At 44.8% G+C, this 15,264-nt stretch overlaps 1 protein-coding gene across 1 annotated transcript in view; it reads right to left on the reverse strand.

The window, feature by feature from the left end:
- LOC147637003 (uncharacterized) overlaps positions 1 to 15,264 on the reverse strand; it is a 64,422-nt gene that overhangs the window by 26,586 nt on the left and 22,572 nt on the right. Inside the window, exons 2-3 of the mRNA XM_086800606.1 lie at positions 14,460 to 14,540; positions 14,270 to 14,369 (exon numbers count right to left, since the gene is read on the reverse strand). Of these exons, the coding sequence (XP_086656732.1) occupies positions 14,270 to 14,369; positions 14,460 to 14,540 (181 nt within the window). The remainder of the gene's footprint in view (positions 1 to 14,269; positions 14,370 to 14,459; positions 14,541 to 15,264) is intronic.

Raw genomic sequence — 15,264 nt, forward strand, 5'->3', positions numbered from 1 at the left:
TTGGACCGCTTACAGGGCTCCACAATTTTCAGTCGTATTGACTTGAAAAGCGGGTATCATCAGATACGCCCCCGAGGATGTGCATAAGACAGCATTCCGAACCACGTTTGGGTTGTATGAGTTCTTGGTTATGCCCTTTGGTTTAACGAATGCGCCTGCCACATTTAACAGAATGATGGACAGGATTTTCAGGCCTCATAGAGAGTTTGTGGGCACATTCTTTGATGATATGATTGTGCATTCACGAACTGAGGAAGAGCATAGAAGGCATTTGGCCATTGTGTTTGCAGAACTCAGAAACCATAGATTGGTGGTTAATGGCAAGAAGAGTGAGTTTTTCTTGCAGGAGATACATTTCTTGGGGCATATTGTGTCTGGTCATGGAGTCCGTATGGATCCAGCAAAGGTGGAAGCAATACTTAATTGGCCAGCTTTGAGGACCGTGCATGATGTACGCAGCTTTTTAGGATTGTGTTCCTATTACAGGCGTTACATACGGCACTTTGCTGAAATTGCTTCGCCTCTTCATGCTTTGACGAAGAAAGCAACTCCGTTTAGATGGGCTGATCGGGAAATTACAGCATTCAAAAAGCTCAAAGAAAAGCTTACTTCGGACCCAGTATTGGTGTTACCGGACCTCCGAAAGGCTTTTGTTGTCCAGTGTGATGCATGTGGAAGTAGCATTGGTGCAGTTCTCATGCAAGAGGGACATGTGATAGCCTATGAGAGTAGAGTTTTGCAAGATACTGAGAAGCATTTACAGGTGTATGAGAAAGAGATGTTGGCTGTAATTCACGCTCTTTCTACTTGGAAACACTACTTGCTTGGGGCTGATTTCACTGTGCAGACAGATCATCAGACCTTGCGTTATTTCCTCACGCAGACTAAGCTTTCAGAGAAGCATATGCGTTGGGCAAACTTTTTGTCAATGTTTCACTTTCAGATTGTGCATGTGGAAGGCAAAAAGAATGTAGTGGCAGATGCTTTGTCACGCAAGCCACAGGTCTCTGCAGTTTCACTTGCTTATCATCATGAGCTTGATGAAATGAAAGAGCAGTATGCCCATGATGAGGATTTTGAAAGGTTGTATGATCAAATGTCTGAGGGTCAGCGACATGAGCACTATACTCTCAGAGATGGGTTTTTATTGATGCATGGCAGACTGTGTGTTACCAGGCCATTGCGACTCAAGGTTATGATTGAAAGTCATGCTCCACCGTATGCAGGTCATAGAGGTATTGACGCCACAGTCAAAGCAGTGGAGACTTTCTTTTATTGGCCAACCTTGAGAAGAGATGTTGATGCCTTTGTGAGGCAATGCATCGTATGTCAGAAGGTAAAGTTTGACCGTCAGAAGACACTAGGGTTATTACAGCCTTTACCTATTCCGGATAGACCTTGGGAGAGCATTGCCATGGATTTTGTATTTGATCTTCCACGGACACAAACGGGAAATGATGGCATCTGGACTATCATATGCAGGTTCAGTAAGCAGGCTCATTTCATTCCCGTGCGGAAGACAATTAAAGTGGATCATATGGTGAAGTTGTTCATGGCGAACATCTTCAAGTATCATGGCTTGCCTACGTCTATCATTAGTGACCGTGATCCACGGATGACGAGTTTGTTTTGGAGAGGGTTGTTTGACAACATGGGTACAACTCTCAAGTTTTCATCGTCATTTCATCCACAGACAGATGGTCAATCAGAAGAGGCTAACTCTACAGTGTTGGATCTTCTCAAGTGTTATGTGTCAGAGCACAAGCAACAATGGGAAAAGTATCTTCCTTTGGTGGAGTTTGCATATAACAACACTGTACATAGCTCGACAGGCAAGGCGCCTTTTGAGATTGTAGAAGGAGGGAAGAAGGTACCGCCCATTTTGCATACAAAGGATAAGATCTTTGAGGCTGATCAGTATGTGGAGAGCTTGGATGAAGCTTATCGGAGAGTTAAGTTGGCCCTCCAGAAAACTCAGCAGAAGCAAAAGAAAGCCGCAGACCGTCACAGACGTGATTTACAGTTTGCATTGGGTGATTGGGTTCTTTTGCGCTTTGAAAAGGCTAGACTCAAGAAGATGAAGGGTAAAGAGCGCTTATTCCCTAAGTTGAGCATGCAATATTATGGGCCTTTTCAGGTTTTGGAAAAGATTGGTGAGGTAACCTATCATTTGAAGTTACCAGATCACTGGAAGATTCACAATGCTTTTCACGTGAGTCTCCTTAGACCTTTCCGTGGGGATGTGCCTGAGGATGTATCAGATGAGGCTCAGCCGGAAGTTGAGGAACTTGATGAGGTTCTGATTCCAGAGCAGATACTGGCACATAAAGAAAGGAAGGTACGAGGTAAAGTTTCCCGTCGCTATCTTGTGAAGTTCAAGAACTATTCACCGATGGATGCGAAGTGGATGGAGGAAGGTGACTTAACAAATTCACCTCAGGTTTTGCAGCTTTATCTCCATGCCTTTGAGTTAGAGCCGACTCTTATTGTGGCTCATTCAGGTTCAGCAGAGCACGGGTCTGGAGCATTACCTGATGCTCAAGAGGGGGGTAGCACCTCCACTCCCTTGATACAGACAGGCTTAGATGACATCTAGAGGTCGCTTGGTGCAGTTTTTATCTCACCCGAAGGTACTGAGGCTGACAGTACATCTGTTTATGGGACTTCTATGATATATGTGTACTAGTCACATGGAGATTTTTGTGGATATGTATGGTTCACAGTGGTATACAACTTGGACTATTACTATGCCATTGGTTTGCAGTGAATGTTGATACATGTGTATGGCTTAGAGAGATTGGGACGCTGATCTTGCCATATTGTATTTTTCACTTTGGATATTTTGATGCATCACCAGAATGCAATCGAGGACGCTTGCCATTTTTCAAGAGGGGGGTATGTCATGGCCCTGTGAAAATGGAACAGAACAAGTGTAGGCATGGTGGTTGCAGAGTCGGAATATTTTATGATTCACATGGGGGGTGCCCGGACAGAGTTTAAGATGTGTGGACATCCCTAGGTGTGAAGGGGGGGAACTAGAAACATTAAACTTTAATGTTTATTAAAGTTTGCCCCTAGGCCTTAGTGGCCCTAGGGAACTTATTAAAGTTTGGGGCCCTAGGGATTATTTTGGGGAGGAGAGTCACTCCACTTTTGGAGTAAGTGTATCTCTCTCTTCTCTCTCTCTCTCTCTAGCTTTTGGAAAAGAGGGAATCGTAGAGTTCTTCAAGCGCATGTACACAAGCGTGGAGAAGTGGAAGGAGAAGGGCGACTGCTGAAGACTGTTTGCTGCTGTTTTCCCTGTGCAAACCAGCCGTACAGCCCTGTACGGACAGGCTGCAGGCTCTTTCTTGGTCCACGCTACACACACAGGAGCTGCTGTACGCCTTTTTCTCTGCTGGATTCTCTGCGCACAGGTCCTGTGCAGGCTGTACCAGCAAGTACACAGCCAGTACAGTACTGTACGGCTGCCGTACAGTGTACGGACAGCCAGGTACAGCAAGTACAGTTGCTGCAGGCGGTGTAGACAGGTGCTGGACAGAACTGAATATTCAGATTCAGGCGAGTATAAGTGTGGACAGCCGACTGCTTGTGCAAGTACAACTCCTGGCACGTATCCCGAGGTGGTGCAGACGGGTACAGTGCTGTTTTTCAGATCTGTACTTTCAAGGACAGCATAAGAGTGAACATCAAGAGGAGGGTACAGGCAAGTACAAGCACATGTGTGAAGCAGGGTTGTGGATACAAGTGCCTGCAAGTACAGATTGGTGCTGTTGCTTCCTCCAGTGCTGTTTCACGAGCTGAACTTGGTAAGCTCCGTTTCTGTTCATCTATCTCTCTTTCTACTGCTTGATGTCTGTTGCAGATATGAGTTGTCTGGCCCCTTGTGAGAGGAGGGGTATGGCAGATTGACAAGGGTTGAGACAGAGTTTGGACAGCACATGTATGTTTGAGCTGAGATGATGTATCATGCTCTTGAGTTATGCCAGATGTATGCCCATGGCTGGCCTGCTTAGTGATCTTGGCTGATCAGAGGGAGGCACAGTGTGTTATTTGGAGACATAGATCTGTGTGCATAGATCCTCTGTGCTAAGAAGGATTTGTGGGCCGTCAGATTGGATATACAGGTGTAAACTCTTGGCTGATTTTTGTGTTGTACTCAGCCATTCATATTATTTTAATTGAATAAAGAAATACCGCAAGGGGCGCCAAGCTTTGGGGCCAACAGGTGTCGCTGTGTTTTCAGATTTGGGCACTCTAGCTCCAATCTGTTTTGTTTTCACATCTAGACTACAAGTGGACGGGTGACTGCTAGTCTACCGCACTCTGGTTTTCTATCAGAGGCCGGTTTCAAGTACCATAATGGGGGTGTAATATGTGATACATAGGCGATGGCGAGACAAAAATCCCTCAGAGCATGATCTCCGGGTGTGAGTGTAAATGAGCTAGCCGCTCCTCGATATGGTGCTGATGTCGAGCCCGTATCTCTGTGATCTCTCTCTAATGTATTGTAGGGCTAGATACTTACCTTCAGTCCTTTTCCAGATAGTGTATCAGATGTCATATGGTTGTAACTTTGGTCTCATAGGTCACTTTGGCCTTTTGAAGACGTTAATATAACATTTCATTTCATTTCTGATGTAGTCTGGGAGTCTAGTAGCCTGGTGCTCTCGGTCTCCGTCTGGCTCGGAGGTCCTCAGCGCGCTGAAGTGTAACCATTGCCTTGTTCTCTACAGACGCAGAGTACCAAGCTGCTTGTGGTGCTGCTTGCGAGGTTGTGGGGCTGCGGAGGTTACTTGGCGAGATTGGGTTTCCACAGAAGGAACCCACAGTCATCCAGTGCGATAACCACAGCTGTATAGCTATTGCTCGAAACTCGGTCTTCCATGCCCGGACTAAGCACATAGAGATACAATATCACTTTGTTCGTGTCATGTGCACAGTGTGTATCTACCGTCTGCTACACGCACACAAGACTAGCTTCGAGGTTTGGGGAAGCTTGGAGCTAGGCAGGCTGATTGGCGAGTTGGTAGACTAACGAGCGGGCACCCAAGTATGGACGGGCAAGCGCCCAAGTGTGGACGCCCGGTGACCGGCCAAGAGCCTATAAAAGGGTGGCCAAGGTTAGTCAATAGTTCATAGAGTCTCGCATGTCTTTGTGAGAGCTCTATGGTCAGGAGCCTGGATCTAGTGCAAACGTGCGCCTGCTTTATCAAGCCAAGGCCAGCCAACAGTCTCGAGGCCCACGAGGGTAGCTTCATGGCGGTATGGGACGTCACGAGGTAGAGATTGTTGGTCAGCAAGTCCATCTAGTTAGCTCAGCTCGTGGCTCGGTGGGGACAGCCAAGACTTGTGGGCTTGCCCACAGCTGTCAAGGTTGGGAGGTGAGTCAGGCCTGCATCCCCTTCACGTTTGCTTGGTTTGTTTTGTAGGTTTCGAGCCTTGTATCAGGAGCGTTCTACGAGGTGATCCTGTTGGGGATTGACAATGGTATCAAAGCAAACCTCGAGAACGAGCAAGTCGGTAGGTAGAGAGAAAGAGGTCAAAGAAAAGGTACAAGTTCGAGAAGATTGCTGTTTTTCTATGTATACTGCTGTTTTTTCAAATTCAGCATGATTGCTTTTGCATAGTAGGAACCCGTGATGAGGGTTTTGGTCTTGTATGGGTTGGTTTGCTTTGCAAGAAGAAGGGCTGTGTTTTTTTCAATAAGAGAAAGAGAGAGAAGAAGTGAAAAGTCTTTCACCTATAAATCTATGAGAGAGAGAGAGAGAGAGAAGAGGGGAAGGCTGTTCATGACTAAGTGGCTGTAGCTGTGTGATGCCTGAAGGCCGCGCAGCCCACATGTGCAAAGACGCCAGCCGCAAGAACACTGCACCAGTCGCACGCGGGTCGTACACGCAAGCGGACCAGGTAATTCACGTAGGCGGGATGGTACACACAGGCTGATCGCAGGCGGCGCACATAGGCAGGCGGTCACGTTGCAAAAAAAAAAACAGCCAAAAAGCAAACGCCGGGTGGCAGGAAGGCGGCACTGAGGTTCTTGCAAGAATTAGCGAAAAGCAAACGCGTGGAGTTTTTTTTTTTTTTAACCCACACCTTGTTTCGCATTGCTTTCGTTTTTTTTTCTGAACCTTAGCAAAGGGGTTTAAAAACCCATGCCTTGTTTTATATGTGTTTTTTTTTAGCAATATATATATATATATATATAAACACAAAAGCAAAAGCTACTCATGCTTTTGGGGAAGCCTATAAATTCCTCTTAAGGAGGCTTCTTGCCACACATCTCTCAAGCTCTCTAGCACTCTTCCTTGTGTAAGATCAATCTTTTCTCTCGTCTTACCCTCTTCAAGATGTCGACCCAAGAATCCGAGTTGGAGCCCATTCCCAAACGTGAAGACCTGCCGGCTACGGAAGCCACCAATGGTGATCTTTTCGACGATTTTGTTTCAAAATCTGATTTCCAAGAGTTTAAAGTTGCTTTCGAAGCTTCTTTCTCGGAACGTCAAGCACAAGTCGCCGCGCGGATGTAGGCTTTACAAAACTCCATCTCTTTATTGACCACTACCCTATGTACTCTTTCGGGTATGGATACTCTGGCATCTGCTTTAGGCCCCAACATTACTTAGGAACAGTTTGGGGGCGAGCAAAAGTAACGTACCAAGGAGATAGTGGACACTTGGCTACATACGTGGCAGGTCCATTTTTAGTTTCATCCATATGACGATGGCAAAAAGATCCAATTAGCAACAGGTTTCCTCTCCGGCAAAGCTTTGCTTTGGTCGAAAGAACTCAAATCTAAACCAGGGACTTGGGCACAGTTCGAAGAAGTCTTCAAGAAAGAATTCCTCAAGAAAGAGGATGACTATGATATTGTCGCCTAATTTGCTAGTTTGACCATGACCTCACAGAACTTCATTTATGAGGTCTATCTCCAAAAATTTAGGGACTTGCAGATGAAAGCTACGAAGATGGATTCTACTACTCTTTTGGGTTTCTTCGTAGCCGGTTTACCCGACTCGTACCGTTTACATGTTAAAAATAACAAATGCAAAACTTTGGGCGAGGCCGTTCATTTCGCTCGTATTTATGACGATGCAATTGTCTCTTCCAAGTCTAAACCCGTGACCGAGCAGGGGAACAAGCACAAAAGGAAGTTCTCTGCACCGATGGCTGGCACGACAAAAGGAAAGTCTTCGGACCATAGTCACCAGAAACAAGAAATGGGAACGGAAACGATGAACATGTCGAAACGCGAAACGCTTGTCACTAGGAACCGGGACCGGCAAGAACCGGCTGGTGGAGTCGGCTAAGTATAAATTATTGGAATAGATAACGAACAACCATGAAAAACATAGAAAAATATAAATAACGAACAACAATAGGAATTTGAGACCCCTTGATTTATAATCAATGAAATTACATCGGGATACAAGTTACAAAAGTCTCATAAGTGAGAGACTAGCTCAAAAACCGGAATAAAAGCCTTCCGGCTCGAAAAAGTCATCATGATCAAGCTCATTGGAGCCACAATCTCCTGTTGCTATAGCAAAAGAACTAGCAACCATGTCGGGTGGAGTAGAGGGATGCTCCATCCGCTCCAAATCCTCTTCGTCCTCCTCGGACCAATGCTTCCAAGCATCTAGAAACTCCAAGTGCTCAAGAAGACGTAGATTGGCACTCACATAAACCAAGTCATTGGCTTTTAGAGTGCCAAGACGGTTACGCTTCTTTGAAGCGACATGGCTGAATGAGCTCCATAGTTGCTCTAAGCAAGACTAACTAACAGCTTGGCTTAAAATCTTGATGGCAAGCCCTTGTAAATCTGGTGCATCTGCTCCATAATCTTCCCACCACACACATGGATAAGTGGTCATTCGATCCAGCAAAGCATTCGCTTTACCAAACCTCTTCTTGAGGGCCCTGTAGTCAGCTAGTTGATTCCTGATGGTTCTTTGTAGAGTGTTTGTCGAGCACCTTGTCCCACCCAGCTGACACCTCCCCATCTGCATATTGCTTTCTTGATTGGAAATACGGGTCGACCACAAGAGCTGTTGCATGCATAGGAAAATGGTACTCACTCCACCTGTCAGTGCATACGTTCCTCATCTCCGTATACAAGACTTTATTTGTCTCTATTTGCACCAGCTTCTCTATCATCCTGTCCATTGCTTCATAAATTCGACCAATGCATGGCTGCAAAGCATCTGTCATCCTTTAACAAGTGGATGATGGGCTTCCCTAGATCGAATATTTTCCTGCACTACACCCAAAATTCCGAGTTTGCGATGTTTGTCTTGCAATCCTTCCCTGCTTTTGTGCGTGCTAGATGATGTTTCTCAAACTCATCACTAACCATGAGTTGCTTTAGAGAACTAGAGCTCTTCTGTATGGACTCCATCATCAAGAAGTTGTATCCGAAACGAGTGTCCGAATACTTTCGAAGATCTCTTTGCGACCTCTTCCTGAACTCAGCCAACAAGAAAGTGTGCCTGTAAATGAAGGACACAATCTAGTTGCCCTTCTCTATGGTATCTGCTACCCACTTTATGTGTCCTAGGTCTTTGAGCAGGTTGTTCAAACAATGGGCCATGCACACGGAGAAAGTGAAATGTGGATATCACTCCTCCAACAATCTACCAGCTACCCTATTTGCTGGCTCCCCATCGGTTACAAGCTGTATCACCTTCTCTGGACCAACTACTTCTACTGCATCGGACCACTCTTTGAATAATGTCTCTGCACTCTTCCTTGTCTCCGATGCGTCATGTGCACTGATGAAGTATGCTTGCCCCCTAGAATAGGCAATGACTCCATGAATCGACCTAGACCGCGTGTCACTCCATCCAACTGTAATTAGAGTGATGCCGTTCCGCTCCCAAGAGGCCCTCACAACCTCCGTCGGTCGCTCCATGCACTGCGTCCTTCTCCTTTGACAAGATAGTGGTCCTCAAGGCCTCAGAAGTAGGGGGAGTGTAGGTGGGTCCAAACTTTGCAATTTTTCTCACCATATCCTTGAAATAGAAGCTCCGGGCTGCTTGGAAGGCGATGGCATCATGGTAGAAGAAACGACCGACTGCTACATCCACCACCTCCTTCTTCTTAGGATCCCACCGACCTGGAAGAGTGCTCTGCCTCATTGAAGCTCCCATGGGCACTGTTGGAGGAGGCCCGAACGGCATGGCCGTAGCCTCCTCGAGCTAGACACGATGGTGCTCTTTGGAGCCATAATTGACGCTGCCAATATTACATAGTAGGTTTCAATAAGAAATGAAAAAAACATTTGGACTACATTGTGCAAATTAATGAGCAAGCGACAAAGCGAGCGTTATTTTTCCATTAATATTTCCGTAGAATAAGTTCAGGATACAAACATATGGGCCCTCTTTCGAATCGCATCAACCAAATCTAGGCTTTCCCTTAATGGCAAAGGGCAACCACATCCGGCAGTTTCGATATATTGTCGTTCCGCCACACACGAGCGACAAAAGCAAACAGTTTGCTCATAGAACGTCATACTAGCAAGCACACCCACATGAAAAGGCCTCACCACTCACCAAAATATTACAGGCAGGAGTTGAAAGAACTTATAATTTAGGGGAAAAAAAAAGGGTGAATTGAAGCCCTCAAAAAATGCAAAAAAAAGGCATATGCAAATATTGATTTAAAAAAATACCTACTGGAGCTTACACAAGTTTGGCTCCGGGACCAACTCTGCACGTAGAATCTTCTTTGTTTGCAGCCTTTGCGAGAGAGAGAGAGAAAGAAGAGAGAGAGAGAGAGAGAGAGAGAGAGAGTAGGAATAATACAAGAGAAAGGGGCCAGGTTTGGTGTAGAGAGAGAAAGAAAGAGGAACTGGCTGCACTATGGTTGATGGAGAGAGAGACTCTTGCGAGAAAGTACCTCCCCATCTGTTTATTATACAGATTCTACAACCACAGGTCCATAGCCCAACGTACATAACATAAGAAAACGGCCCACAGCCCAACGTTTAGAAAAAAACGGAAGGAAGCTTATGTCCAACGTTTAGGGAAAAAAAAAACGGAAGGAAAAAAACGTGCTACACTTTTTTTTTGGGGAAAAAACGGGCTGCCCTTGTCTATTAAAAAAAACGGGCTGCGCTTTTCTATCTTGCCACGTTTTTTATTTTTAAAAAAATAGCTATGCTTTTCTATATAAAAAAACGGGCTTCAAATGTATTTAAAAAAAACGAGCTTCAAACATTTTAAAAAAAACGGTCACCTTTGCACGTTCCTGCCCGTTTCCAACCGCCTTTTCATGCGATCCCTGTGAGAAATGCCCGTTGCTAGTCGATTAGCGATTCTTCAGCGTTTCATGCTTCATGGATCCAAAAAAACGTGTTTTCACGTTTCCACCCTTGGAAACGGGCATTTCTTGTGTCTATGCTTCGGACCAATCTTTGAAGAATTCTACTTCGACCCCAGCAAAGAAAAAACGTCTCCTCAAGGCTTTGAAGCTCAAGAAGGAGGGACGTTGCTTCAACTGCGAAGAAAAAGGACATATGCGTAACGAGTGCCCGAAGAAGAAGGATGCCAAGACCAACGCAGGACCCAAGCCAAAGGCAGCTAACAGTTGTCTTTGACAAGTACGTCAGTTATTGTACTTTCTCGCCCTAGTTCATGTTCTGATTGTATGTTCAACTCTACAGTTTTTGGATTGCATGATTACCTAGAGTAGGGGCTGATCCAAGCACTCCCCTCTGAAGGAGTATCACCTCGTCCCGCAATTTCTGAATATCAGCCTATAAATCAGTCCGGAGTTTGGCCATTTGCTCCTCAAAGTAAGATTTTTCCACTCCTTCAACCTCCTCCTCTTGCTCAACCTCAATATGCTCCCCATCAAGTTGAGGATGCTCCGATAAAATACTCTTAGCCCAAGAAATCCTCAAAGCACATGCACATTTTCCAATACTGGCCACAAAACAATGGCCTTAATCTTCTCCAAATCCATTGAGACATGTGTCCCAATTTTCACCACATGAAAAATTTGGTCTGTTGAGAGTGAAGCAACAACTGACATAAGGCCATCTCCACATGCTTCCCATGTTCATCTTTAATCTTGCTATAGACCAAGATATCTGAAGACAATGATAAAAGGCTGAAAAATCTGAAACATCATCTTGTTGAAGGTAGTCGGGGCATTCGTCAACCCAAATGGCATCACAAATAATCCTAACTAAGTCTGGAAAGCTATCTTGAATATCATTTGGATATATACAAGCTTGATGGTATCTCGATTTTAGATCCAACTTACTAAATCAACTTCACTCTTGCGAGGTGATCCAACAAGTCATCAATGCAAAAGAGCGGGAACTTCTTGTTGACAATAAGCTTATGAACGCCCAATAGTCCACATGCAAATGTATACCCCAGCTCAGGACTGTTCATCCCATGCGGGACACGAGACAACGGTCCTCTGATCGAGACAAAGGTAACTCCTCGACCAGATCGGTACTAGACAGATGTCCATTCTTGTCCAAAATGTGATGCATGTCTATCATGTGCATAGAGTGTATCTACCATGTGCAACACGCACACAAGACTAGCTTCGAGACTTGGGGAAGCTTAAAGCTAGGCAGGTTGATTGGCGAGCTGGGCTAGGGATACGCTTTAGACAAGCTGGGATGTTGCATTCTTTGCAAATCCCAAGTAATAAATGGGAAAGTATTTCCATGGATTTTATTATCGGATTACCAAGAACACGTCAAGGCCACGATTATATTTGGGTTGTGGTGGACCGCTTGACAAAAATGGCTAGATTTTTGCCCACACGGAAGACCGTTACAAATACGCAATTAGCAAGGTAGTTTATCGAGCAATTGTTTAGACTGTACGGGTTACCGCGTAGGACATAGTCAGTGATAGGGACTCTAAGTTTACAAGTGACTTTTGGAGGTTTGTTTTTGAGAAGTTGGAAACAACTTTGAATTTGAGTTCCTCATATCATCCTCAATCTGATGGCCAAACTGAAAGGGTGAATCAGACTTGGAGGATATGCTTCGTGCATATGTCTCCAAAAGACAAAGTTCATGGGAGGATTATCTTCCTATGTTAGAATTTGCATATAATAGTACTAAGCATACGAGTACAGGTTTTGGTCCTATTATGCTTATGTACCATTTTTCAACCTAGATCACTTGTTACCGTGGGATTTTCAAGACTTCAGCATGATGCAACGCGTACTTTTTTGCAAGACAGCAAAAAATGTTAGAAGTGCTCAAGACAAAGACAAATTTTATTCTAATAGACATCGTTCACCGAGAGAGTTCTCTCAGAGAACGATGGTGTATTTGCGAGTTTCGAAAGATTCCGAGACTTTAGGGACAGGTCGATCTCCGAAATTATCCCCTAGATACTGAAGACCATTTCGGGTTATACACCGAATTGGTTCAGTTGCATATGAATTGGACTTGCCTTCTCATGTGAAAGTTCATCCCGTATTTCATGTTAGTAGACTTAAGAAAGTACTGGGTGGAACAAACCAGTTAGTTACTCCTCAAGAAATCATAGATGTCGAGGATATGACATTTGTGCCACACGAACCGGAAAAGATTCTTGGATTTCGTGAAAGACGATTATGGCATACACTACTCATGGAATACAAGATCAAGTGGAAGGATTGTGTTGAGGAGGACGCTACATGGGAAACATTGACTACCCTTCAAGAGGAACTACCCTAGGTTTTTACTGAGCTCAGGAGTGAGCTCTTAAGAGGAAGGGGAGTATGTCATGTGCACAAAGTGTATCTACCATGTACAACATGCACACAAGACTAGCTTCGAGGCTTTGGGGAAGCTTAAAGCTAGGCATGCTGATTGGCGAGCTGGTAGACTGACGGGCGAGCGCCCAACCGTAGACGCCCGGTGACCGGCCAAGAGCCTATAAAAGGGTGGCCAAGGTTAGTCAGTTGTTCATAGAGTCTCGCGAGTCTTTGCGAGAGCTCTATGGTCAGGAGCCTAGATCTAGTGCAAACGTGCACCTGCTTCATGCAGCCGAGGCCGGCAGTAGTCTCAAGGCCCGCAAGGGCAGCTCCTTGGTGGTATGGGATGTCATGGGGTAGAGATTGGTCGGTGCGTCTAGCTAGTTAGCTCAACTCGTGGCTCACTGGGAACAACCAAGACTTGTGGGTTTTGCCCTCGGCTGTCAAGGTTGGGTGGTGAGTCAGGCCTCCATCCCCTTCACGTTGTTTGGCTTTGTTTTGCAGGTTTCGAGTCATGTTTCAAGAGCGTTCTACGAGGAGATCCGTGGGGATTTGACACTGTCTCCCACCAAATCCTCCAAATCATCCGACTTCATAGCCCAAACATACACCATGCATGTGTGACCACCCTCGCATATCGTCCACTTCATCTAAAGAGCGGATACCACTGCCATATAATGGCAAAGGTTCCCCAACCACCTCCGTGTCAACCGAAACTGTCTTGGAATGTCAGCATATTCTCCTTGTGGTAGACCATACCCACATAATTATACAACCATGGGTAGCCTCTCGAATAACAACCACCTGATCCAAAGGTGCCACCTTGAACGAACGAACGACCGACCAGAAAAAATCTCCAAAAGCCAGCACACTCAATGTATGTTGTCTTGCCATAAGGTCTAATTTTACTTACCGCTCATGTGAAACCAAGATCCCAAACATGTTGCTGTTCAAACATAGCTTCTCCTCATAACGGGGACTTTACAAACATGATCTAGCAAATGCCTTGAAGTGGGAGCACTGACCTCTAATACACATAAGGTGGTTCAGAGTGTTAACCAAGAACATTTGGACTCAACAGAAGAAACGACAAGAGAAGTAAATAAGCACAGATGGGATGTCAAAAAAGGGGATTAAATCTTTGTAAAGATTTAATCCCCTTTTGGAATCAACAGAAGAAACGACAAGAGAAGTAAATAAGCACAGATGGGATGTCAAAAAAGGGGGATTAAATCTTTGTAAAGAAGTAAATAAGCACAGATGGGATGTCAAAAAAGGGGATTACATCTTTGTGAAGATTCAGAAATGTGTGTGGCGAGGTTTTTCTGAAGTTGGCACTTAAGATCATTAAAAAGCTCAGTCATTATTGATATGGATCTTTTGTGGTGCATAGGAGGTGACCTTTTTAAAAACAATATTCACTTGTGAAAATTCTACCTGCATAAGGTTCTCCGTTAATTCAACACTTATTTCTTTCTCACCATATCATCAAAGCATCCAAACCAGCAACACGTGCACAAAATTTTTTGAAACTTCCACTCCACTGTCATACCTTCTGCCCTGCGATAAATGTCATCTGCCGAAATGCGGTGCACCAATAATGTTGCGTTGTCCTCCTCATCAATAACTACAAGGCCGACTGCCTCTGATCGCTGTATACATCCCAAAAAAAAAACCCAATAAACATGAATGATAACAATACAAACCTTTTCAGATTGCACATTCCACTGAGAGTCTATTACCTCCAAATATTCTACAGAAACATGACCAGTGCCTTTGTCATCCCAATTTCCTGCATCATTTAACCTGTAAACCTTAGCACGCTGCACAAATTCAAAATCCCATCAGTCAACGTGCTTGTCCTGTGTGCGTGCACACAAATCTAATGCCAAATTATCCTTAACACAGGAAATTCCTTTTAAAAATACTTTAAGGTTTCTCCTTTCCAAGAGCGTGATGACAAGCTGGTCTAAAACCAAAAACTCACAAGGCATACTTGAAGGTTCCACTTTCAAGGAGTATGATGGCGTTGAACAACAAAGAAACTACTTAAATGGTCTTAAAACAGAATGAAGTTCTAAAAGTAGTCAAGACATGGCAGCTGATAGGGTGGGAGCAAAAATCAAACCAAAGTGTAAGTCAAAGCAGCAAATCATGGCTTTATAAGATTGAAGACAAATCTAAGCAAAAAGCATGGTAACATCTCGCACAAACCAAACATCAGTATAAGTCTCCTGCTTCAAAGCAGCAAATCATGGCTTTATAAGATTGAAGACAAATCTAAGCGAAGGGTGTCCAACAACCACCTGGGTACTCGAACCGATCGTGGAGCCTCCTGCCGATGCGGAGGCTCTACTCCAGCTGTAGGCTCAACCTCCTGTACCGACTGAGGTTGATCAACTGGAACAATGGTCTGGGAATCATCATCAGACTCTTCTGGATCTCCAAGAAGTGGCGGCTCCTCGACAGTGGATACTGAAACATGCTCATCAAAGACCACATCCCGGCTGACAACAATCTCATTCCTCTCTGGATCATACAACCTGT

This window comes from Cibotium barometz, chromosome 7, assembly GCF_041138505.1.
Source record: "Cibotium barometz isolate CiBa-2024 chromosome 7, ASM4113850v1, whole genome shotgun sequence".
Taxonomy (NCBI): Eukaryota; Viridiplantae; Streptophyta; class Polypodiopsida; order Cyatheales; family Cibotiaceae; genus Cibotium; species Cibotium barometz.